General features: G+C 48.7%; 1 protein-coding gene across 4 annotated transcripts in view; it reads right to left on the bottom strand.

Moving 5' to 3' along the window:
• TTC7B (tetratricopeptide repeat domain 7B) overlaps window positions 1-25846 on the bottom strand; it is a 246923-nt gene that overhangs the window by 36860 nt on the left and 184217 nt on the right. For 2 of the 4 annotated variants that reach the window (XM_045071285.1, XM_013057653.2), the window contains 4 exons: window positions 21739-21836; window positions 17105-17269; window positions 14714-14764; window positions 5643-5783 (listed from right to left, as the gene is read on the bottom strand). In XM_045071285.1, coding sequence (XP_044927220.1) covers window positions 5643-5783; window positions 14714-14764; window positions 17105-17269; window positions 21739-21836 — 455 coding nt within the window. The remainder of the gene's footprint in view (window positions 1-5642; window positions 5784-14713; window positions 14765-17104; window positions 17270-21738; window positions 21837-25846) is intronic. The other 2 variants (XM_045071294.1, XM_045071298.1) reach the window with 2 other exon arrangements.

The raw sequence follows: 25846 nt of genomic DNA, 5'->3' as shown, positions 1-25846 counted from the left end.
TTTGGCTTTCCCCGCTCCTGCCCAAATTTCAAATGTGGGCGTGGCTTGGGGCTTGGTCCTGGTCCTTTCCCTTCTCTGTGGGGAGAGGCCTTCTCCTCCCAGGCCTTCTCATCATTCTATCCTTACTCCCCAGTGTCTGTTTCCAGGCAAATCTGAAACGAGGCTGGACTCTCCAGCTGCCTGCTTGCGGCCCTCACTCGCATGTCCACGGGCACTGGACACTTCCAAGTTCAAACGCGACTCTGGTTTCCCTTCCTCCCTGACTCTACCACATCGGTCCCTCCCCACCAGCTTCCCATTGCAGAGAATGGCGTCACCAGTGGCTCACAGTGACTCAGGCCCCGAACACAGGCTTCTTCTCCACGCCCCCAACATCACACCCATGGAAAGTCCTATGGTTCCAGCTCCACGGTGCATCTCAGAGCCCACTTCCCTCTGCCTCCACACTCTGCTCTTTCTCTTCCCACTTTTGCTGCTTCCATTCCACTCTCCATGTTTAGACAAAGTGGTCTTTTCAAAGCCTGTCTCTGACCCTCTCACTCTCCTACTGGAAGTCCATCAGTAGCTTTTCAATGTTTTTAGGATTCACTTAAAGACCTTAGCATGGCTTCCAAGGGCCTTGGCATTTCTCCAACACTCTCTAGCCTGGTCTGCAGGCCTCCCCACCATTGGCCTGACCACCACCGATCACTGCTCAGGCCTCTGCTCCCCCCACCAGCCCCATGCTCAAACCTTTTCTTGCCTCTGGGTGTGGGGACAACCTCTGCCACCAGTTCTCCCAGGGGACCACACTGCCCCTTTATGGCACCTGGCACCATAAGAATGAAGTGCTTCTCTAATTGTTTTGTTTCACGTCTGTAAGCTGCATCAAGGCAGGGACTGTTGTCACGACCACTGACTCCTGAGCCTTGCTCTGATGCTGCCCCATAGACACGTGCTTGAAGACACTGTGCTGCCCACCCGAGTGCTCACCCTGGCTTACAGCTGGGGTGCCAGGGCCACACTGGCTGGCTCTGAGTTCTGGCTCCTCCACTTATTAGCCAGGTAATAATAGGCAAGAGACTTGAGAGCTGTGTATCAGTTTCTTCATCTGTAAAGTGGGGTGAATAAGGTATTTATACCTCATAGGGACAAAACAAATTAAGACACACAAAGTCCTTGGAATAAAGTCTGACATATGGGCAGTGCTCGATAAAGGTGTAGATCATTAATCAACCCCCCCCACCCAGGGCAGGAGCTGGGGTTGGGGGTAGAGGTGGAGTTTGCTTAATCTAGACTGGCCCTGAATGAGGCAGGCCTGACGGGGTGGGGGGGGGTGAGGGGTGGGGAGGGGGGGTGGGGAACCATGTGTTTGCTCCTGCAGGGGCTCCCAAGGACGTGTACACCACCTGTCTAGGCACAGGCCTCATCTCTTCCGGGGGCCTGGCCACAGGATGCCCCCTCCACCCTGCTGATGCAGCCTCTGGGAGGAGCCTGGGAAGGGGGTGGGGGAATGGGAGAGGCCAGGCCAGGGCTGGGGAATTCGAGAGAGTATCGAGAGAGTATCGCGGCTTTAAATTCACAGTAGAAATCAGAAAATCTGATCTTGCACATCTAAGAATAGCCGTTGGTTTCAACTGTGAGAGTGCCAAAGTGAAAGCTATAATTATTAGTACGTAACAAGCAGAAATTAACCACCTACCGCAAAGTCATTTTTAGCTGCCATCTCAATGTGGAAATTAAAAGATGGGCACCAAAAAGCTGCCTGGCTTGGTTCAGCCTGGAATATCAGCGAATATCTGAGTCTCTGATGGCCAACCAGGAGGTTTCCATCCTAAGGAAGCGGTATGGCTTCCAGGGAGATGGGTTTTGCAGTACAGTAAACTTCAAATGCTCTAAGGCAGCTCCCCTGACTCTGACTCCTGCCCCAGTTAGACCCCAGAGACATTTATTTCTACCCAGCCTGGGTTTCCCTCTTGCACAGTGGTGGAGATAACCCCTTCTGACCTTCTTTATAAGACGGTGTTTATACTAACGGTCCCAGAAGATACTTGGAATTTCAGGAAAGGAAACCGTAAAAATAGGTAAATGTCATGTAAAGCCCAGAAGCCATAAAGAAAAGATTGATAAATGCATTTTCTAAAGACTGGCAAAACAAAAACAAAAACAAAAAAGACAAACATGAACACTAACAAAATAAAAACAGGAGAAAATATTTATAGCTTGTATCACAGACATGAGGCAAATTTCTTTGACACATAATAAGCGCTTACAAACCAAAAAGGAAAGCTCAGTGTCTAAGAAGACAAATGAGCAGAAGCCATGAACAGACAACTGAAATACCACTTTTCACCGATCGGACTGGCAGAGATCTAGAAGTCTGAGAATGCTCTGTGTTGATAGGGATGTAAGAAAATGGGCATTTGCACATTATTGGCTGGGCTGTGGACTGGTACTACTCTGTGGAAGCCAATGTGACAACATTTATCAAAATTAACAAGAACACACCCTTTGATCCATCAATTCCATTTTTAGAAATTTATCTAAATTTACCTAATTTATCTAAATTTTATCTTTTTATCTTAAAATATAGATGGATACTTATTGATGTATTGTAAAATATTAGAAATAATCTAAATGTCAGTTAATGGAGTACTGGTTAAATTACGGTAAATTCACACAATGGATTTATTCTATGCGGCTGGTATAAAGTCTGAGTCAGTGTTAGGTACACTGATAAGCAATGACATCCCAGTGTGTGTGACAGCCCTGGAAAGTGCACAGGGGCTTACTAGCAGTGGTTGCTGGGGCCAATGGTGGCTGAGTCTCAGGGGAGGGCTAGAACTTCTCACTCTCATCCTTTGTACCTTTGTAGTCGTTTACGATTTGCAGGTACTATTTATTCAAAACGTAGGCCCCAACAAACTAAGGAACAAACAGCCGCCAGGTGTCCTGGCAAGAAGCCCAAGACGCTGGAGTCAGAGGTGTGCAGGATCGGAGGGAAGGCACAGGGGGAAGGGTGTGGGTCTCACCCCTTAGGAATGGAGGGGCCGTGTGAGATCAAACACTGTTGTCTTCCAGGATCTGTGACTCCCTGCTGGGCCATTGGTCCACCCCCTCACAGAGCAGCAGGTGGCTTAATGTCCAAGTTCATGATCTCTCTGCCATTCAAATGGACATATCCTGGCCCAGGGACCTGCTCATACCATAGGCTGGAAATTGAAGGTTGTCTCAGAGTGACCTCACCTGCAAGCCTCAAATCTGGGGTCCCCTCACCATGGGCTCCTGTCATGGGCTCCCACTAGACTAAACTCACCAGAGAAAACCACCAAGAGAGAAGAGACCCTCAAATGCCACAGAAACACCATGGCCTGGGGGTGTTAGGCCTTGATCTTTGGAAGTTTCTTCCAAAGCTTGTAAAATTTACACAATCTGGCCATAATACTTTAGACCTAATGATGGAACCATAAATTGTCCAAAAGTAAGGGGGGGAGTGTGTCACTGTTATTTTGCCTGTCAGAGCAGCAGAGCTCATACCACGGGTGGTAAAACCTCACAGATCAGAGGAAGCTGTTTTCTGAGTTCATTCTGAAGTTACCTCTTCAAAGACCATATGAATATATGACACGGTTCTAAATCTTGGTGTAAACCAAGTCACTGCTTTGAAAGAGTCACTATGGCACAAATCCTATAAAGATTCGAATTTACTCAATTCCTTCGTACAACAAAAGCCCCCTGTATATTCTGTCCAGAGTTTAGAAGGCAGGTTTGGCGTTCGTTTTAATTGTTCAATCCCACCAATTTATAGAAGGTTAAAAGCATACCCATTAAGTAAGGAGAGGTTTATCCTGTGCTACAGGCTATGCCAATGAGAAGTGGATATCATGCAATTAGGTCCAAATTCAAGGACATCTCCAAACTGAATCTTAGCCACCAAGTTCTTCAATGTTCTAATCAGCGGCTACCAAATTTCCTCCTGAGAGTCACGGGGACCACGCAGAAAGGAACAGAGTCTGGATAACTGAAAAACGGGCAGCAAGCCAGCAGGAGACATGGTCCTGGAACTTAGTGACCCTCACTTGGGTCACTGACTTTTCCAGGAAACAGGGAAGAGGAGCAATGCCTGTGAGGTCAAGGAAGTTCATTCCAGCCTTGAAGGATTGCCTTTAGCTCTGCTGGGTTTTTTTTTTAAGAGGCAGGCCCTTCAAATCTCACTTTCAATTCCGATTCAAAAGACACCTCGGCCCCCCACACTGACCCTGCAGGGTCAGCCGGTCTTTCCTGGCCCAGACTCTGCTACCGAATGGGACAGGAGCCAAGCCCTAGACGGGGGGCACAGGACGTGGGGGGCAGGGCACGACCGCTGTCCCTGCACCCTGCATGCCGGCTTCTCTGGGACCCAGCGAGAGGCCACATGCTGGCAAGTGTCTGCCCTGGAAGAACAATCAGTACATTCATGAATCATCCCTCTTTTGTGCTTCTGCTTTGAAGAATGTAATTTGTTAATTTATGGTAGTTGTTATGGCTCCATTAAAGATGCCAACACAGAGGAGGCTGGCTGAGCTGCACTTCGTGACACACCGAAGCCAGGTGAATCCCAACACGTTTTCATACATGGAGGTGTGCCAACGGTTCCAAACAAGGCTGACCAGCACACAATTAGCTTTGGCAAAAAAGGAGTAAACAGACGGACAAGGGTGGATAATAAGCAGTTTCCGCAGCCAAACCTGGCCTTTCACTGTGCACCCTGAGGGTCCGGCCTGGGAAGGCCCAGGTGACATCTTGCAGACCCGGTGATAAAGCTCGAGGAACAGAGGTCCCCGTTCGTACAGAAACATAATGTCAGTAAATCACCAGCAACCATTTGCCTAGAGCCTCTGCCTAGTGGGGTTCTCCTCGATACACTGCCGGCTTGTGGGACGGATCGTGGGGATTTTCAGCTCAGTATCGGTACCCGCGTGAAGCTGGAGGAGGGGCGGTCCTCTCTGCTTGCTGGGCTGGTCTCCAGTTCTGCGGCTGCGGCTCCCCTCTCCCTGCTCTCTGGGTTGGCAGGAGTGCCAGGTTGGGGGTATGCAGGGACATTGAAAGTGTTGCCCCTTCCTGGGGTTTGATGAAGACCTCTGAGTCATCAACACACACGTCCCCTCTCCCAGGGACTCTAGATGTCCCCGCGCAATGCGCCAGGTACCAGCTCATCAACCCCAGGAGGTGGGTGCTAGTACCCTCCCCCCCAAGATGAGGAAGCCCCAGCTGCGGTGAAGCAATTAGCTCCCGTCTACACAGCTGGTAGAGGATAGAACTTCCGGACTTCTGCCTGGGGCACCCTGCCATGCTGTGCCCCCTGCGAAGCAAGCCTCGGTGTAGGTCGCTCTCTGGCTCCTCTGAGGGCACACAGCTGGCATCCCACCCGGTGACCTCCCTGCGCCCCTCAGAGGCCAATCGGGTCATCTTGGCTGCCTGTCTGCTCTGTACCAGGTTCTGGGGCATGACGGGGAGACACAGAGGAACTCATGGTTCCTGCAAGCAGCTGTGGCATTCTGACCTGTGACTGCTTTGATTTCTCAAAAACCCTCCAGAGAGGGGTCATAGGTAAACAGGCGAGCACCCACAGGCTCCCCCGGCATCTGGCACGGCCGTGGGGGTTGCGGGGGGCAGAGCCATACCTGCATGGAGCCAGATCTGCGCCAGCGTCATCCAGGGGTGTAGCGGGCCCTGCTTGGGGGCACTGCTCTGCAGAGACGAGGCCACTTCAGACAGTGCCTGTTCCACTCTGGATGCTGCCACGGATGTGGCGTGGACAGAGCCTGTGGGGGGTTTTTGAGAAGACGGCATCAGAAGTAAAAGGACAGACCTGCCCAACCAGCCATCCACCCGCCTCCTCCCACACACAGACACAAGTTCAAGACGAACACACACTCCTTCCCCCATGGGGTCTCCGAGTTGGATGTCCATGAAATACAGACAGGCATTACGGCCTGGAACGGGAGTCTCCGTCCTCCACTCTAGCTAATCTTTAGTCAACAACCAGAGCACATGCTAGGGGAAGTGCTCCACACGGGAGCTGAGTCTAAGACAGTGCGAGTGTTCGGGGGCAGGAGAAGGGCAGAGTTGGACACACGGCTGTGACGCTCATGCTGGAACGTGGCATAAATGAAGGACCACAAAGGGAAGTGACAGAGCACGCCTGGCCGGGTCTAAGCCTAGAAACCACCAGAGGGCCAGGCAGGAGTCAGCCTTGTCTCGTGGGGATGGAGAAGGCCATTCTTAAGACAAACCCAGAAACTTGCCAGTCCTCTCCCTGGCCTTCAAGAGTGGGCCAACATCCCTAGATTTGGAACCACATTCTAGGACATGACCTAAGGATAGGAGGAAGAGCACACGTTAGCCCAAGATTTAAGCCGATGTCCATTGTCAAGGCTGAACTAGGAGGATAGACTATAGCAAACGTCCCTGGGCTCAGGAGTGGTACCCGTGTGCCTCAGGGTCAAAACCTGTCCTAAATAGCTACGGAGATGAGCAGACCAAGCACATCTACTAGTCAAAGGAAGCAGGTAAAGGAACTTCTATTCAGAAATCAAATGCCTCCTTCCTCCTCACTTGCCCGTCTACGAGGCCTGGTGACTGGAGACCATTCCCTGCTCAGTGGGCTGAGTCCTCACCTCTCCCCGACACTCCCTCTTAGAGGTGTGGTCTCGGAGCTGAGAGCAGGCATCTCAGTTATTTTAACTGCGAACTGTTGATATTTATATCACTGGCCACATTCTTCATTTTTAATTTATTGTGAGGGTACCAGGGAGAGAGATGTTCTGACATGGGTGAGCGGTGACTCTCAGCTTATCATTAGGTTTCAAATAGTGATAATCGATAAAGACAAACACTGAACACTCTAGAAAAACGGAGCTGGTTATACTCTGGATAAGAAGAAATTGTGAGCATAAAAGTAATTTCTGTTGGGGCTTTGAGATGCACTACAATTGATGCATCTTGAGAGTATTTGCGACAAGAGGCTGGCCACCCATATTGTGCTTTGACAGTTCCAACATGAAGGAAACATGGGTACTTCTGAATACCATCACATCCTTCAGCAGGGGTTTGCTGGAGGGGGCTCACGGGAGGTGGACAGAAGCAGACTGGGAATCTGCCTTCGGTGGATGAGCCACACAGAGTGCCCACGGGGACAAGCGGGAGGAGGGCGCCTCCGGGAATGGCCAGTGAGTCCTGCAGAGGGAACAGGGCTGCAGCGAGGAGGAACCTGAGACTCAGTTAAAAGACACCAGCCGTTGCCATCATGATCCAGCACTGAGGAAGTCCCGCTAAGGACTGACCCTCGCTTAGACAAAGCGTGTCTGACTACTTAAAAAAAAAAAAGAAAGAAAGAAAAAATCAAAACAGCAAAATGATTAGACTGCTGTCGATTTTTTTTGGGGGGGGGGGTCTTGTTTTGTTTTGGACTTTTTTATGGAAAAGAAATATTTTAACTTTGAGAACAAGGATTTGATATAGTTTTCCTGAGACTTTTAGCAGCAGCTAAATTTCAACTAAATAAACAAGGTTGTTGTTGCTATATTCTGACGTCACCAGGCCAGTTTGCCTTCTCACCGACCACCTTGAACAGTGGTTCTCAACTGGGGCTTCAGATAAGAATCACTTGGAGATTTAAAAGACCACGATGCTGTAGCTGGGCCCAGGCGAACCGAATCCCTAACTCTTGCAAGAGTGGGACATGGCAGGCCTCTTGCGAATCACTCCAGGGAGTCTACTCTGTGGCCAAGACTGAGAGGGACCCACCGGGAGAGACAGAAAGCAGTTGTTATTAACATTTGGTCAAAAAAAAGCCTGAAGGCGTCTTCTACACACGCCAGGCAGGGAGCATGTGCTCCCCTGCTTCCCTGCAGCCCAAGGGGAACAGTGTTCCAGGAAGATCTTGTTCCTTAGAACACTGGTTCTCAATTCTCCTGGTCTCAGGATCCTTTTATAGACTCTGCAGAGTTCCCGAGACTCCGCCCAGAGATTCTGCTTATCTGGGTTGTATCAGCTGATGTTTTGCCACACTGGAAATCAAAACCGAGACGCTTAAAATATTTAGTCACTAATTCATTTGCAACTAACAATAATGAACAAATACTAAACAAAAATTCTACCCGTTTTTCTCCTAGTTTCTACGGGTCCTTTGTTACGAGGACCTGTGACTGTTGGAGGGGCTAATTTTGATTTTTGGATTCACTGTTTTATTTGGGCTGCAAACGAATTAATCAGAACCATTGTTAAAGTCCCTTCTCTTCGTGATAGCTATACACAACTACATAACTAATTATTCACATAATAACGTGTTTCCCTATGAATAAGGTCTGGCTAATGATGACAGGAGTCATTATCAGTTTTAGTTACATGCCATGGCAGGTTTCAGGCACTCCGATGACCACTTTACATTTATTATTTCATTTAACCTTTAAACAATTCTGTGAGGCAGCTAACGGTGTTACCTGCATGCTTTAGATAACGAAGCTGAGATTTAATGAGCTTATGAACTTATCCAAAGTCGTACACCCAGTGGGTGGCAAAAGTAGGACTCGAACAGTAGTCTAACTCTGAATCTGGCTTCTAATCCAGCTCCGCTACCACCTCCTCCAGGAAGGCTGCCGTGAGCCTTCTGTTTTGTTTCCCTGTCACATCCCTGTTAGAAGGTGGGCGTTGGGTCCTCAGTGCTCCTCCAGCACCCTGTGGCTATGGCTACCTGGCTACCCACTGCACAGACCACACTGTTTCCTGTTAATGTCACTGTCTCTCCTCTTAGATTGCGTGGAGGCAGGCCCCACATCAAGGTGCTCTCAGAGGCTGACAATACCAGGCCCATGAGAGGTACTAGGTACATGCTTGCAGAATGAATAAGTACTGTCGACAGACATTTTTGCAATCTGGAGGCTGCAATCTGGAGGAGAGTGGTCGGTCCCCTCTTCTGGAAGCATGTCTGTGTGCTCTACTGTCCTGGCCTAACAAGGACTCAGGGGCCAGAACCTTCACTGTCTCAAAGGGCTTCTCGGTGTGGCTGTTCTCACCTCCAGCCACTAGGACTGCAGATGACTGCGGCACATCGTAGGGTTACACACTGTACCTCACTCCGTGGCTTTCCCGGTCTTCGATATAACCAAGCCATTTAAATATCGAGGGGGACTATGGATTTCCCACCTAGCTGATCCCTTTTTAACACATGCTTCCCAAGGGCAGAAACCCTTCATATTCTAAACTAGGGATGAGTATTAGAGCATTTAGGTACTGGCTAACAATAATAGTTGACTAATAATAAGGGCAACATTACTGACTAGTTAACCTCTACTATTCCTGGCAATAATACAGTCAAATTCTTCCATAGGATTAGAATTTGGAGGAAAAAAAAAATAAACATCATTATCAATCAGAATGGCTATATCTGATTTAAAAAAAAACACCAAAAAAAACAAAAACAAAAGTCTTTAAGTGACTATCTCATAGGACTGAAACAGTGAGTGCCAGATAATAGATCCTTTCTACCAAACCAGATTTTGGTTTAAGTAGGTACACAACTAGAAATGCTCGTTCTTACCAACATTTTTTTTTCTTTTAAGGCAACCCTTGTCTTTCTCACCAAAGCAAATGTATTCCCACAGTGTACGTGGGGGTGGAAGGGATTATTATCCTAAGGGAAATGGACAAATTGAGGCTTAAAAAAGGAATCAGAGGGAGGAATAGAAGATATATTTTTCATTTGAGATCCAAGACTCTGGAGGGATAAGCCTCCACGTAATCAGGTTCAAGAGGTAAGCCGGGGAGAGAGCCCGGCTGGTGGGCATCTCTTATTTATCACATTAATTCGAGACGTGCTTACCGCCGTCGTCACCCAGCAGGCCGAGCAGCTGCTGTGCTCCCCCAGCTCCCTCAGCCATAGGGCAAGGAGGCTCTGCAAAGCCACCGCAAAGCCAACCGAACCGAGAGCGGGTGCAGGCAGCCGAGGGCGCACCTGAAAATCCGGCCCGGGTTCCGTGAGCTAACTGTCCAGATGCTCCAGGGGGCTTCAGATGCCCTGGCGCTGAGCAGATCTGGACTTCCTCAAGCCAACTGCTTTCTCTTCTCTGCCAGCCAGATGCCCAAAGGAAAATGTGGTCTTGGACCCCTGATCCAAAGGCAAAGTGCCGCCTGAAGAACTGTTCTCATCCAGGCTTTTCGTCTGGAGGGGTTGTGGGGGAAGGGAAGCAGCAAAGAGGACCTGGGAACCGGACGGGCAGCTCCCCATGGCTGATGGGACCCAGAACCAAGGTCACTGACCTCAGGAAGCCGTGAGTCCGAGCTCCAAAGCCCTCCCGAGGCTTCCTGACCCAGGCTGCTACCGTGCGCGGAGGCGTGTTGAGGAACCCGGGACACTGGGAGCCTTGGCTCAGACTGCGGGTGCAGCTGGAGCCTTTTGGAAAACCCCTTGTCCAAAGCTCGCCACACCTGTGCTCGACCTCACACAGACCGCCCCGGGGGCATCGCACGTGAACCCCATCTCACCATTCAGAGGGATCTCGGAGGCAACAAATCTTGTTAGGCATAAGGCATAAGAGATGACGGGGCGTGGTTATGTTCGATAAGGCCTGTTTTCGTGAGCAGGGTTACTGAACGCAGAGCCTCCCTCTACAGTCCGGCTGGCTGTCCTGACTGTTCTGGTGGCACTGGGTGAGCGGCTCTCGTCTGTAGGGCATGCACCTCCCTCTCCCCCGTATCTTCCCAGCATGTCGTAGCTAGACTAGATCTTAGATGGATCTCCGCCCCCCTGGTGCCTGGGTACACGTCAGCGTCCAGGAACAAGGGCCAAGTGTCACATGATGTGCAACGAAAATCCTTTACTGCATATCCCACATGAGTTTGCTGGGGCTTTGGGCTGCTCGCGGCTTCCCAGCCCCAGAATTAACTCAGATGCCTGGTGTGCATGAATCTGGGATAATGGGCCTTGCGGCTGTGCCCGAAGTCCCCTGTCTCCACTGGGCACCCACCTTCTCCCCGATGAACCCCATAGCAGCAGACACCTGTGCTCCCCATGTTCTTCGGAAAAGAAAAAGAGCCACTCAGGGGCGGGCACACAGCAGCCCCGACGGCTGGTGAACCTCCACACTTAGTGCCCCTCAGGTCTGAAATGATTCGATATTATCTGTCACTAGACTTTATTCAGCTCCCAGTTCTGAGAAGTTGTCCCCCCCCAACCCCCAAACAACTCAAACAGGAAGGAAGAGGCCGCCGGTCTCCCTCTTCAAGACCCCGAATACTGAACAGCGGTCCGAATGACTAAGCATTCTTGCCAGAGAGCTCTGCTTACGATGCTTCATTTTTAACAGGAAAAGAACGTCTTTCTTGAGCTAAGGCTTGAAAGTAAAATCAGTCCAGCACTGCTCACTGCAGGCAGCCTGGTGACCTTCTCACACCTGCCACCTGGGCTCTAAGAACCAGCATGTCCCCGGGGCTGCAGGAGACACAGCTCAGTAGCCTTCTGTTCTGAAGACGAGGGACAGTCCACTCTCACACCAAGCACCAAGTTAGGCACTTGGCCTCTACACCTTTTTTTTTTTTTTCGAACATTAAACATTCCGCCCCCACCCCCCGCCCCCCGGGTGTTATAGGACAATTCCCATCTTTGCTAGAGGCAGTCCTGCTTCTCTGAGGAAGCTGACGTGGGGTTTGGGGTGGGGGGGCTCCTCCCTGGCATATCTTCAGTTCCGTGACAGCAGCCACGTCCCCTGTAGCGTGTCTGCCAGTCTGACAGGGTGTGGGACCATAGCACTTGGCAGGCGCCTGCCATTCCTGCCTGATTCCCCCTGACAACGGGGCTTCTCCTGCCTGTGGGTTCCTCTGATAAATAACTTTGGTCCCCGTTCTGGGAGACAGTTCCCTTTTCCACGGAATGGAAAAGAGATGAAGACAGCCAAGTAAGTCAGGACAGCCAAACCCACGGTCTCGAGACGAGATCACAATTTCCAAGTGACTTTAACAGAATATCAAGCACATGGAACCTGACAGGATGTGTCTTCTCCTGACGGGGGGAAATGTTCTCCCCAGGGAAAGCTTTAGGGAAGGATCCCACTAAAGCGGGGGCGGAGGGGGGGGGGGAACTGGGGTTTATGGCCACCAGTGGGCATGCGGGGGCACCCGGCATGCTGCTGACGGGTGTTGGCAGGGACAGGTGGGCACACGGGAAGCGTGGCGGGAAGCCGTTCGCAAGCATGCGGGAAGAGGCCAGCTGTCAGAGCGAGCCGAGCCATGGCTCTGGGCTGGAGACAGTACCTTCTGGAGGACTACACCAGGCAGATGCTTTCATCTCCACTAGAAACCCTCCCTGTCGCATATGCATGAGGCTGTGCGTCTGGACTCAAGTGCTGGGGGAAAGGCTGCGTTTGTCTTTGAATGCAGCTTCTGGGAAAAGCCTCTCCAGTTTGGGTGACAGTCTCATTACTGGACACACACTCCTTCACTTCCGTCTGAGTGCCACTTATTACTGCCTCGTCAATCTCCTAAAACTGTCTTTGATCTCATTTAAAGAAAGACACCACAGAACTAATTGGGGAGAATTAATTTTAATTTCATTAAAATAGCAAGAAAAGTTTCATCCTCGAATCATTGAGGCTTATTTTTTTTTTAACCGCCACCCCGCAAGAGCAGTGGGGTCATCACTGGAGTGATGTTTTCATACACAGATTCTAAAAACCTGACTTTATTCTGTTAAGCAGGAGCAGAGGGTGAAATGTACACCCCATGGACTAAGTCATTTCCCGATCGAGAGATACAGTATTAAATGTCAGAAAAAATGCAAAGTCAATAATGAAATGCTAGCCAAAAGAAAAGGGGGAAACGTAACAACCTTGAATTTGTTTCTCAACCTTATTTCATTTAAGAGGTGCGTTTTGTCATGACTCTGCTGATTCCCTTCCCTGGGGTTCCGTGTTCCTAAAGAGAGCAGCAGTCTCACTGGAATCAGGGATCTGAAAAGCCGAGCCAAGAACCCAAGTCGGAATTCCTGATTTTAGCACCTTCTTGGAGAGGCGAATAAAACGTCAACATGCATTTTCCTCCAAGATGACTGTGAGCGCTCAGGAATGGGGGTGCCTGGGATCCCCAGGTCTAAGGAGTGGTGAGCAGCCCACATGGAGAATGGAGAGCACAGAGTGTGTCTCAATAGGGCTCCTACCACCCGGCGGCCACCTCCCTGCGGGAGCCACAGCTGCCCGCTGTCACTTGGGAGTGGGGCACCTAACCCAGGCCTGGAGATCAGGCTGCGCTCCTGGCACGCCATAAAGGCATGTGTGAATAGGATTAGTAAACTGACGTCCTTACAGATAGGGAAGCTAAAGTGCAGGGAGATTAAATGAGTTGCCTGGGTTCTTCTGCAGAACAAGTCCTTGAACCTAGCTTTCCTGACTTTGGAGAGCTGGAGTGGTTTCCATGGAAGATAGTTATGTCCCTTGTATAAATGCACTGAGCCTCACTGTAAGTAATGAGGGCTGCCTGAAGATTCTAGTGTAACCTGACTTTCTGAAAAATCAAATCTTTTTAATGTATCTGAGGAGCTTGATTTGAAAGAACGCTGGCAGTGAAACTTTTTTCCCTTAAGACCCTAATGTGATGACAATACCAAACAACTCTCTTCTACTATGTACTTTTATTCATTTAAAAAATATTTTATTTGTATGGACACTTTCAAAAGCCAGAAATAAAGTCATATCTAAGCTGAGCTGGATTTCAGAGGGGGAAATCAGCTCCCCTGAGAGGAATATTTGCTCTAAGAAGTAAAGGCTCAGATCATTCAAATAGCCTGGTTCACTATTACATACATTAGCATTTCTAAAAATGCAGTCCCTGGAACACAGATTCCATAGGGTGAGAAAATGATGAAATTAGCTGGGGAACAAGGGGTCAAACTTCAGAACCTTGACTTTTTTAAACTGCAGGACTTCTCAGAGCCTTTAGTGTGCCAGTATGAACTGTCACTCTCTAAGAGAGAGATGCAATATTTCCCCAAAATATTTGATCACAGAGAATCTGCAGTCTAGGAAACATCCTTGGAAAAATAATTCACTCATGCCTTAAAAGAACACCATTGAAAGTGTTAGTCCTATGCCTGGGGAACTGCTTAGTGTCCTTTCAGTTTGGTTAGATGCAGGTTAAATTTTATGAAGTCTGTTTTGCCTTTTTTAAGGAAAATTAATTATTAGAATTGCTTTTCTAAATAGCAATAGTGGTTGAACTGGAAAAAAAAAATTCCGTGATTCAACTGGTTCCCTCTACTCCAAATTCACAGATGACCTGCACTTGGGGGTGGTGGTGGAGCATCAGCACTTCCGATCAGCTTCCGATCAGCACGGGGGTGGGGGGTGGGGGTGTGTTGTGTGTGGCCAATCCACTGGAGGCCTGACTAGGACATCTTTCATGCACTGCCTCCTTCTGTAGTCCCTCCCAGAGAAGTACTGCCTCCCCAGTGCTTACACCCAGGCTGCAGGGGGTTGGGGCGGGGTGGTGAGGGGGCAGAGCATGTAGGGGGGGTGGGTGGGGGGAACATTAGCATCTCAGGAGAGAAGGGCCCCAGGTAGCAGTGGACAAGCAGGTGGCAGCCTCACACCCATGTCATCTCAGCATTCCCCACGATCCACAACTGCAACACACGTTCCACGGTGGAGGGAAGCGTGATTCTGGAGACCCTCAGAAAGGTTAATAGAGAGATCGGTAAACTACTTACTAACTGAAAAAAGGGAGGGAAAACCATGAAAGTATACTTCTGGAGAGTTGCCTTGGAACAACAAATCAAATCAAAAATTAAAACCAAGAAACAAAACATTTGAAAAATCAAAATTAAGGCTAAGAAAGCAAACAGAGTTCTAATAACCTTCCAACTGTAAGTCTGGCTGTCTCAAATTAGATTTCAATTCAAGAGTGACACATGTTTTTCCACTAACAATGTTTTTTGTGTTTTGTTTTTTGAAACCAAAGAAAGGCCAACTGGGCATTCCCCTCTACATTTAAATGTTCACCCAGCACATGAAAGCTGACCAACCCATGTAATGTGTTTTGTTTCCAGGGCAGGAAATTCCAAAGGGAAGGGAAAAATAATCAAACAAGCGGTTTTCAGATCTTTCCACCATTAACCCTAATCATGATTCTAATAGTTTGTAGACTTGGGCTAGTTTTCACTCCTATAAAGTCAAAGGATTGGAGAGAGAAATTCAGAGAACTTCAGGCCTTGGCGAGCCAGGATTCAAATTCATTACACTTCTAATCAAGAAATTTTATATCTATCGGTAATGTACAGTATGCTTCTCTAACTAAATGTGGTAGCTATGGGCGAGAAAAAGATTCTCGGGAACATCACCTGGGCACCTGTGAGGCACTCCCTAAGGGCAAGACATGACTCATAGTTTCACAAAGAATAAACAATTGAACCCTGCTTGGGACGCAGCACATTCAGCAGAAAGCCCAGTGGGTGCTCATCGCTCTGACAATTTACTAATTAATCGGGTATCAGATGTCTCACCAGAGAGGATCTCAGTCTTCAAAGGTTTAAAGGAACGCTGGGCTCTCTGGGATGTGACAAGATAAACACTGGCGGGGGTAGAGGTAGGTGGGTTTGTTGTGCAGCGAGAGTGGCCGGGCCACTGGGAATCTGTCATGCTATTCTAGAATGGTAAGATCCCATTTGAAGACAGAAAACTGGGCAAAAGGCAATGTACCCAACACCTTTTCCAGAAAAGCGGAAGGAGGCAGTTGCCTATGGGCACTGTATTAAAGGGAAAATGTCTATTTTAAGAAATGGATTAAAAACCACATAAGCAGTTTATAAACATTATCTTCGCCTTGCATTTCATAAAGCTGGGATTGCCATGAAAGCCGAGTTCAGAAAACTTAACTATGCAGTGAAGTAAAACCAGAGCGTTTCTTGGTTTGGATGACTTATTTTAGATGATAGCATCATTTCTGCCCAACTTTGCGTGTGTGTGTGTGTGAGTCTAACACGGCAGGGTAGCCATCAGAAAGATGAGCCCATTAGAGAAAGTAGTTCTTTCTGGCAGCAGCTCCCCTCAGGAGCTTTTGTTCAGCATATAACTGAGCATTTGGGACAGAGATGAGCCCTTATAAATCGTGGATACAGAGATTAAATTTTCTGGCGATGCTGTAGGAAAAGCGAACATAGAATAAATGAGTGAGAGAAGGCAAGCTTGGCCTCTCCTGGTGAGACCCACATTTAGGTCCCATTTAAGGACCTGATCAACCAGTGTTTCATTTTAATACAGGAATCTGTTTGTTTGTTTGTTTGTTTGTTAGTTAAATGGACAGCTCCCCAAACACCGTAAAACAGACTTTCCAAATTTTTGTATTATATAAAGGCAAGATTAGATTAAATCCTGTCCAATTTCTCTGCCTAGTTTCATAGGTTTCCCCACAAGCCCTACATTTTCCTTCCTTGCAAATGGAGAACAATTTAGAGCATGTTTCTCAAGATGTAATACCTGACCCGTTGGCCCGGGAATCCTCAGTGGGTTCTCTGTAAATCCACATGCCTGGGCTCCAGCTCAGGCTACTGAATCATAAACTCTAGGGGTGGGGCTCAGGGGATCTGCAGTTTTCAAAGCTGTTTCTGTGATTTTAATGCATAGTCAAGTTTGAGAACCACAAATTTAAAGGGCTTATGACCATTATCTTTATGATATCACCTTGATCACTGTATGCTTGTTGAATTAATTTCTAAGTAGAAAATCAGAAATTCATAGAAATAAATTATGTGCAAAATGTTCTAATTGGCCTTTTTTAAAAATGGGATTTTTATGCATGTATATTAACTCCAGGAAAGCATGCAAGTATGCTGAGAACCAGAAGCATTGTCTAGAAAAGCTTCTATTTATCCTGCTCAAAACAGGTCTCTTTCACTTTTCAAAACAGAGGTTGGAACTTGGGCAACAATGTCTCCTTCTGCCCCACACAGCTTTGGGATTTTCAAACTGGCAAGATTTTCCTCTCCGATAAATTTGATGGAGTTTCCTACCCAGCTTATCAGTTAGGAAGATTATCAGAAAATGAAACATCAGGCAAATGAAGCAGGTCTAACAAGAAAGGAAAAACCATAAACCATGTTTACACAGAGAGGGTTCCTGGCGGGGACTTGGGTCATTGAATGAATGAGCCGCGGGGGGCCACACAAAGATGTCAGGTTTAGGATGAGAACGAAGATGAGGAGACACAAACAGGTGGAGAGGAGATTCGGTTCTTGAAAGAGAAGAGGAGGAGGAGGAGGTATCTGACACTAAAAAAGTGAAAGAGAAAAAAAAATGATAAAGGCAAAAAAAAAAAAAAAAGCTTTAGAGACACAAAGGAAAAAATAAACTAGCTTTTAATATACTCACATAAGCTGCAAAGAAAATGAGGTCATGTAATACACAATCATTCCTCTACTGGACAATAGAATACAAGTGTTTTTCGAAGAAAACAAATTTGTTGTTTTTTTTCCCCACTGGTTATTTAATTGTTCTGCAACAACACCACGGAATAAAAATAACTCCGATTTACCTGGGCACAGACTCGGCAGCATGATCCGCTGAAAATAATACATATTTAACCTACAATATCCAGGATATTCTAGAGGAGACCACTTTTCAGTTGGAAAGGTACAGACCTCGGCTATTTCTAGATTTAATTTTTATGAGAAGCACTTACATAAAGTTTACTTGAAAGTGAAGGTTTTCCTAGGTAGAGATACTGAGGTATAACCATAGGTCATGGTGCCAGCATCGTGACAATGGAGGGCTAAGCTTTCCAAGCTGGCCTGTGGTCGAGTGCACAGGCTGGGCACTTTGGAAAGAAGCTGTCACCACCACCTTCATGCCTCGCCACTGGAGACATATCCATTAACAGGGAGACAACCACAGCTACAATGAAAAATTGTCCCAGACACAATGGACTAAACTTTCACGGTAAAAGAATAATTTTGCTTTGGAGAGGTGTCTGGTAATATCTACCAATGATTAGAGATAAACCGCCTTACTCCACATCCTGTTTTGAAGGCAAAAGGAAGAAAAAAACATTTTTTTCTTATCCTCTATTTAAGGAACTACCAACTTATTCCTAAGAAAAGACAATGATTCATAGCTTCAACGCTAAGACTGTCACTCTATCGGATTCCTCTTTTTTTCCAAGGCTGGGACCTATTAAAGGTGGGGGCAGGGGAGCCAGAGGTGACAAGGGAAGGGAGATCATGTTGTTTTGGGGCTTTTCCAATTTGCCACATCCACTTAATGAAATCATACCTACTCCATTAGCCACAGTGGACTGGGCCAGTCCCAAGCTTCTAGTTCCCCTTACGGTATTCCATAGATGTTCAAATGGGCAATTTCAGAGGTAGAGAACCACATCCTAGTTAATTAGCCACTTCCCAAATCAATAATGCTAAGCCTGCATCTTAAAATGATCCAGAGGTATAATAATGGCACTGTGCTTCTAGTTTTTAAGAGTTCTTATCTCTTTGACATTTATACTGAAATTTTAGCATACGAAGTATGATGTCTGGGATTTGCCTTAAAATACTCTATAAAAACTAAGTGTGGGACAGGAGAGATGATGAAAAAGGAATACTAATCATTGAAAGCTGGTGGTAGGTACGTGGGGATTCATTATATTGGTGTCTCTGTTGCGATATATTTGAACATTTTCCACAACAGAAAATTAAAAAACACAAAACCAAAAAGGAAATACATTTTAGTTCTGGAACACAAAAACAAGGGACCCAAGAGGGCCTGTGGCTTCACAAAGGACTCTCTGTCTGTACCCTGGGTGACGGAGAATGGACGGGGTCACGGTGGTGGAGGTTCACCATGGCCCTGGCCACGTCCTTGTGGATGCCAGCACTGTGCGGCTTCGCTCGTGTCAGATGCCCGAGCCCTTTAAATTAGGGAATTCAGGAAAGGAGAGAAGCCCCAGGTGGGGCACGGACCAATACTATCAGCGAGCTGTCCCCTGCCAGGGCTGGGTCCTCTCACACCACAGTAGACCTCGGTCACTTTGTTTCGATTTGGGACCACTTTTACCTTGGATAAGTTCCTTTTCTCTTTTCCTCGATAGCCCAGTTGCTTCCCTAAATGAGCAGTGCCAGCTCGTTCAAAACTGGCCAGCCTCCTCCCTCACGTGCACTGAAGACCGTGGCAAAGAGGAGGAGGAAGAGGGGATGGAGAAGCCCGGAGTGTGAAGCCTGAGCCATGGAACGCCACGTTGCCGGAGGGGACGTGGACGTTCTCTGCAGGTGGCTATGGAAGGGTCTTCGGGACGTGTGTGAACTGAAAAGTGCCAGGTGCTCGATGGCACAGCTACACAGCATTATGCTAATTCTGACGTAGGGGAACATGGGAAATCTTATCTATGATTGTTTGCGTGAAGAAAACACTGGAAGGGCAACCACAACGTTAATAAAAATGGTCACCTTCGGGGAAAAACAAGACGGGGGTGCAGGGATGGGAGCAAAACTTCTCTGTGGCACCTTGTGAATCAGAACTTAGACTCTGCGGGATGTCCCCCAGTCAGGCCATCCGGAGGCGTGCAAGTGAGAGTGCGCCGGCTGAACTACAGGAAACTGGGCTCTAGGAATCAAGATGGAGGCACGCTTTCTGTTTTTAGATGCGTCTTCCTCATTTTTGTCTCTTTGATTTCAATTGTCATTTCAGCATGTTCTACCCTCATTTATAACCAGTTGGCAGTGATAAGCCCTCCTAATGTGGCCTTCCCCATTTCTAATTCCCTGGCCTCCTGGGTCAGTAGGGAGTGGTGTGTAAACCAGTAATTGCGGGCTCTGAGGGCAGGACCGGTAAAAGACGATTCCTACAGGAATCGTCTTGCAGGGATCCTACAACAACAGTCAAATGGCCAGTGGCCAGGCCTGGAGGCGGTGCCATGGTCCTGTTGTCCTAGGGCATCTGTGTCAGCGCCCCACTCCAACACCCTGGGCTTCCAGCGGGAGGGATGGAGCAGAGGCCCCAACCCCACTAGGGATCAGGGTGCGGCAACGCCCTCACTGCGCCCCGCCCTGTACACACCTCACCTGGACCCTCCCGCATCTCAGAAGGTCTAACCTGCCCGGGGACACTCCTGAAGTCTCCAGGGGAAATGTCCCACGGGGCAAAGGGGAGAACAAATAACAAGGGCCTCTCCTCTGTTCTGCCACAATCTGTATTCGGTGCGATGCGGCATTCGAGTCTTGGGACTGCAGGGGAAATTAAGGTCCAGGCCAGCTGGAAGGAAAGGGGTCTGAATTTAGTAGGACTGTCCTCACAGGATCCTGAGGAGGGGGCAGAAGGGGGGAGACGGCCCCGGGCAGGCGCGGCAGCTGTTCTGAATCAGCCAAAATTGCTGCTGGTGCCTTAGTGAGCTTCACCTCCTTCTCCCTCCGACGGTGTCCCAGCCTCACCCCGCAGTGGCTAGAGCCTATGGCCCTGTCCTCCCTTTCCAGCAACGAGGGGGTTCCATCGCATCTCCAGGAGGACTGCTGTGATATGCAAAGTCAGAGGCTCCCCACCAGGACTGCTGGTCCATGGAGGACCAGCGGCTGGGATGGTAGGGGGCAGGTCACTGCAGCGGCTGAGTTTCTTTGTGGCTTTGTCAGTCTGCAGTTTGAGCAGTGGCCTCCAGCCCTGTTCACCTGCACTGATCTGCAATTCGTGGCATCCAAGACCCAACACTCTCTTGAGCTGGGAGCCCCCGGGGCCCTGGGATCAGACTTCTCAAGCTGACCTTAACTTTGGTCAGAGGGAGCCTAGCAAAGGAATGAAGTCTACAGGCAGCTGTGGGCATGGGCTCGGCGAGGAGCACAGCTGGCTTCTAGAGGTGGTCTCTCTCCCATCCTGCCAGGGCCAAGATTTTTCGGGAGACAGCTGTGCATACCCGAGGGCTGCTCTCTGGCTTTCTCTGGAAGGACTTGGGCAGGGGCTGGGGACTGTCACAAGGTCAGGAGAGGGACCTGGCAGCTCCCTTCATGAAGCCAGCCAGAAAAGAGGAGGCACATGCGGTTGGAGAGCAAGCCTTATACAGGCCCTCTGTGGGGGGAGGGCATGGGGGGCTGAAGAAGCAACAGCACCAGCTTTCTTTCAAATCACGCTCTGGAACTACCTTTGAGGCCTGAAGCAGAGGGGAACTTCTTTCCAAATAGCCACGGAACAGTCGGTAGAACTATTAGAATTACTTGTCTGGAGTTTTGAAAACGACAGAGGCGTATTTACTCCTCTGTCCTTAGGCAAATGTGGAAGCGCAAATGACAAGGTTGTACACATGTGCTCAGGGGACCCGAGAATCAGAAGCTCAGGACCCACCTGGGTCCCTAAGGGACATTTTTGCTGGGGGCGGGGGGGGGGATGTTCCTATGTTCAACTGATTAAAAATCAAAATCTAAGATCTGAAACTTAAAGAGAAAGGGAGAAACCGAAAAGCAGAGGGGAAGCTTCATGGGGATGTGAAAAATCTAATTTTAGTCTTGAATTTGAGGCTTTGAGAGCATGGGGTAAAATAGATCTCAAAAGAACTGTGCCAGCCAGGCACCAGCGTATCCCCCACTGTGAACACACACTTGGAAAGACACTTGGAGAAAACGTGCCTCAACTGAGTTTAACCTCTTAGCGTAAGGAACATTTCCGAGCCCCGGCCCTGGCCGTCTTTGTCCCACGCCACTCGCCACTCGGGGCCAGGCTCCACGCGCTCGCGGACACCGCTCCGTCCCCTCTGGTCTGTTATTCTCACCTGTCTCGGGATCGCTGAAGTCTGGCAAAGTAATTGTGTTAAGCTGTCGTCTGTCAGCAATGGTTCTATCTAAGAGGCTGCTCCCACGTCCAGAATCACTGCAAAACACAGCTGCAGAGGTCAGTCATGGGAAAGGGGGCAGAGGGAGAGACACAGAATCAACCATCACCGACCCCTGATGTGCAGTAACAACTTGTGTGCGTTTGGGATGCTCCTTAGCCCCTCTCCGTTGCCTACCAGGCATCCTGTGTCCTGGCTCGGCCGGGACTGGGATCCCTTTCCATGTTCACTGTCACAAACACGCTTAAACCACACCCACAGACCCTTGCTAATTTTAGCCTCTTTGGTGTCATTATAAGATACAAAACTGAAAACCTGAAGCCAGGTTCTCCGTCTGCCCTCTAACGGGGAACTGACTGGCCTTCCGTGTAGGAAGTCTTGGAACGCATCAAGCCCATAAACACACCTCCCCTGAACTGTCTTACAAATCAACGGTCTACAGCTGGAGCCCTCCCTGCCCAGGGAAGACACCCAGGGCATTTCTAGAAGACCCTTATGTCAAGGCCTCTCCCCAGACCAAATGCATCAGTATTTCTGGCGAGGTCCCCGTTTTGCTGAGCTTCCCAGATGGCTCCAATGTGTAGCTAGATTTGAGAACAACCCCTGGCTCCTACTTTTCAAAGGGCAATCACAGCCGTGGCCTATCTAATAGTCACGAGATCACACAGGGAGCTGCTGGTCACTGGAGGAGCTGGGGATGTACCAGCCCACGCCCACATCTGATTCGTGCATTGATGGGAAGCCAGAGAATGTTGGGCCTTGCAAACACACAGCACATACAGCAGGCTTCGGGCACCAGCTCCCAGGCCGGCAGCTTCCTGCCCTGAATCCCCCCTCCCCAGCCCCACTACAGAGCAGGCTTGGCACCATTTGTTTGGGTAGTCACATGGGAGACCACCTTGGGCCCCAGTGGAATGAAACACAGGGGACCTTCGCTCCTACAGACTCTGGTGTTGTTTTGTTCTGAGAAGCTTGCAAGCAAAAACAGTTGCATTCTTCTTTTTTCTTCTATCATGATATTCCATCCAAGAAGCTCTGAAAAGCAGCACATCTGTCTCATGAGGTTTGAGTCCATAATGCTTTTCTTTGAAGCTCTTTTGTTTTGTCAATCGGGGGGCTCTAGGCATGGTATTTTTTTGTTTTTGTTTTTTGGTTTTTTTTTGTTAAGAAGTTCAAATTCTATAATAAAGGGACACAATTTCCTTCCTGTATGCAGCTGTTGCTAAAAGCGGTACAAACAAGATTTGGTATGAAACTTAATATGGCTCACAGGCTGTAATTTCCACGTCCAGTGATGTAGTTAGAGAAATCCACAGGAAACAGACGGAAACTTGCTTCAGTACAGACTATCTGCCAGCCTATACTTATTACATCTTTGGAGACACAGTTTTTGGAAACTGTCCTATTAATTATTTCCACAACTGCGAAACAGTAACTGTCTCTGAGCAGAAGACAACATAAAAGTAGCTACAAATGTTCATGAATCACATTACTGACTGAATATTTCTCACACTGGTCTGTTCATGTATATATTTTTATTGTAATTATTAGAAAAATATTACCAAGAGTTATGATCCGAATACTCTTAACGGCTCCCTGCCTCAGAGATTTTTAGAAGATGTCATCGCAAAATATAGTGATTTTTTGCATCGTCTTGGGGATTCTAGGGCACATGGTAAGGTGGTAGGCATTGCAGGAAAAGGATTTGCCTGGGTTTTTGATGGGTTTGCTTTGGCCATAACCCTCCGGGCTGACCCATCTCACCAAGTCTCATTGCCCAGGATTAGCGGCCACGTGTTCTGCTGGGTCCTGGAAGCTGGCCAGGGCTCTGGGATCTTATCTTCTGTCTGTTCCTAACAAGTAGGTCACTCCGGTCCTAGTCTCCCTGTGCCTCAGTGTTTTCCCTGTCAGATGAAGGTAAGGATTGTTTTCCTACACACAGCGGTGTGAGGCTGAACTGAGGTCATATGGACAGAACATTCAGAAGATGTCATCGTAAATACATATACCTACAAACACACACCCGAGGTGAATGTGGCTGGCCACTTTCCGAAGACCACTTATTCCCAGCCCTCTAGTGCAATGGTAGGTGTGGGGAAGCTGAGTTAAGGGCCTCCTGCTCTGAATGTTAGAAACTGCTGCCAAAACCCAAATCCTCTCTCACTCTGGCCAGTCTCGCTCACGAAAGTCTTCCTCTCTCCCTGTGGGACCCTGCTTGGGCCCTTGGCAGGGACCACCCACTCCCGCCTCACTGCCCAGGGACCTCACCTCTTCTGTGCTTGGCCCAGAGGCTGCCAGGAGCGCCTCCTAAGGAGGACGGCAGGAAGGGAAGGAAAACCATTCCCAGTCAGTGGTGCTAAGATTTAGGGGGAGGGCACTGGCAGGAGCCCCCAATCCATGGTATGTAAGCTGTGCATACTCCCCCAGGTAGACTCGCGCATGCGGGGGACTTCTGTTCGCCGTCAGGACTGAACATTCAGAGTACAGTCCTGTGGCGGTCCTGTCAAGTTATACCGGAAACGGGGAGCTTCTCTTGGAAATCCTCCACCTTCCACAGCCCGCAAAGGCTGTTAAACACAAGAGGCAAGCTGGTGGTGGGCTTGGGGTGAGGGCCCGGGAGTCTCTGCGGCAACCCCGGGCTCCTACCTGCTTCTGAACTAGCGCCCGCAAGCATTTACTGGATGGAAGACAAGAGGCCTGGGATGAGAGGCCAGAGCGGGGCAGGTGGGAGAGGAGGAAATGCCTGTTTTTCTCCAGGCCCCTTATCGCTGATTAACAAGAGTCCAGGCAAGGTCCCAAGACCCCGGACCCTCAATTCTCATCAGTAAAATGAGTTGTGAAGGAATGTGACTTGGCCTGCTCTATGGGGCCGCTTGGAAGATGGAAGGAGAGCACGCTTTGTAAAAAGAAAATCTTCCCCAAACACGGGTGACTATTCGGTACCAGATGGGGTTTCCAGCTTCCAACTTGAGGTTACAGTAAAGAAAGCATATATATCCTATCTCAATCACTTACTTACAGAGCACTTTGTTTTTATTTGTTAAAAAAAAATTTATTTGTAAATAAAAAAAATTTATTTGTAAAAAAATATTTATTTATATATACATACATATGTATATATATAAATAATAATGTATATATATAAATAATAATAATAATTATTATTTTTTTACAAATAAAAACTTAAAGTGCTCTGTAAGTAAGTGACTGAGATAGGACTGGGGAAGAAAACCTTGTCTTCCGATCACATGGCTCCTGGATGGAGATGGTCCACGTGGCTGGGGCGAGGGGGTGGGAAAGAAGTGGGGAACAACAGAAAAACAAAAATAAAGGGAAAGAAGTTGGTTGCTGACTGGGAGACGTGGCGTGAGTGGCGCCTCTGATGTCAGCGCAGACCTGGGCCTGAATCCGAGCTCTAGTGCTTCTTTAATTGGGAAAATTTAGGCAATGTATTCGGCCTTGCTTATTTTCTATAAAATGGAAAGAAGAGTTGCGGTCTCGAGAGGCTGATGTAGGGACTGGAGGTAAGGCCCACACGGATGGCCCAGGGAAGGGGGCTGCCCTCCCCAGCTGAAAAGCTGACTGTCCGTTCTGGGAGGCGGCCGGAACCTTCCAGTGAGGCCCTGGTCCCCAGTCACGCTATTCTGAGCAGCTGAGCCAACGGGCACGAGAACTGAAGGGACTGGCTCTTCTACTGAGAGAGAGGAGACGAAACACGAGACAGCTTTCTCTCCTAAAGGCAAGTCAAACTGCAGACCCAGCAAATAAATCCAGGCTTCTGAAATGACACACACCTTGCCAAGTGTACACTCGAGAGAATGCCACCCACCACTCCGCTCGCAGCAAGAGCTGCATTCCCAGCCTGCAGGTGGAACACTCTCTGCGAGTCGTCTAAGTCGTCTCGGTTCAGCGACTAGCTCAGTGGGATCTTCCTTCAAGCAAAAATCAGGACGGAACGAGTTGCAGGGGACACCGAAAGCTCGGCCTCTTCTCCACGTGGCCGGTTACTGCTCAGATCTCCCTCTGTGCCTCATCATCTCACCGCGGT

The sequence above is a fragment of the Mustela putorius genome, unplaced genomic scaffold (genome assembly GCF_011764305.1).
Source record: "Mustela putorius furo isolate JIRA1106 unplaced genomic scaffold, ASM1176430v1.1 tig00000129_pilon_pilon_pilon, whole genome shotgun sequence".
Classification (NCBI taxonomy): Eukaryota; Metazoa; Chordata; class Mammalia; order Carnivora; family Mustelidae; genus Mustela; species Mustela putorius.
This window is presented reverse-complemented; position numbering and strand designations above follow the sequence as displayed.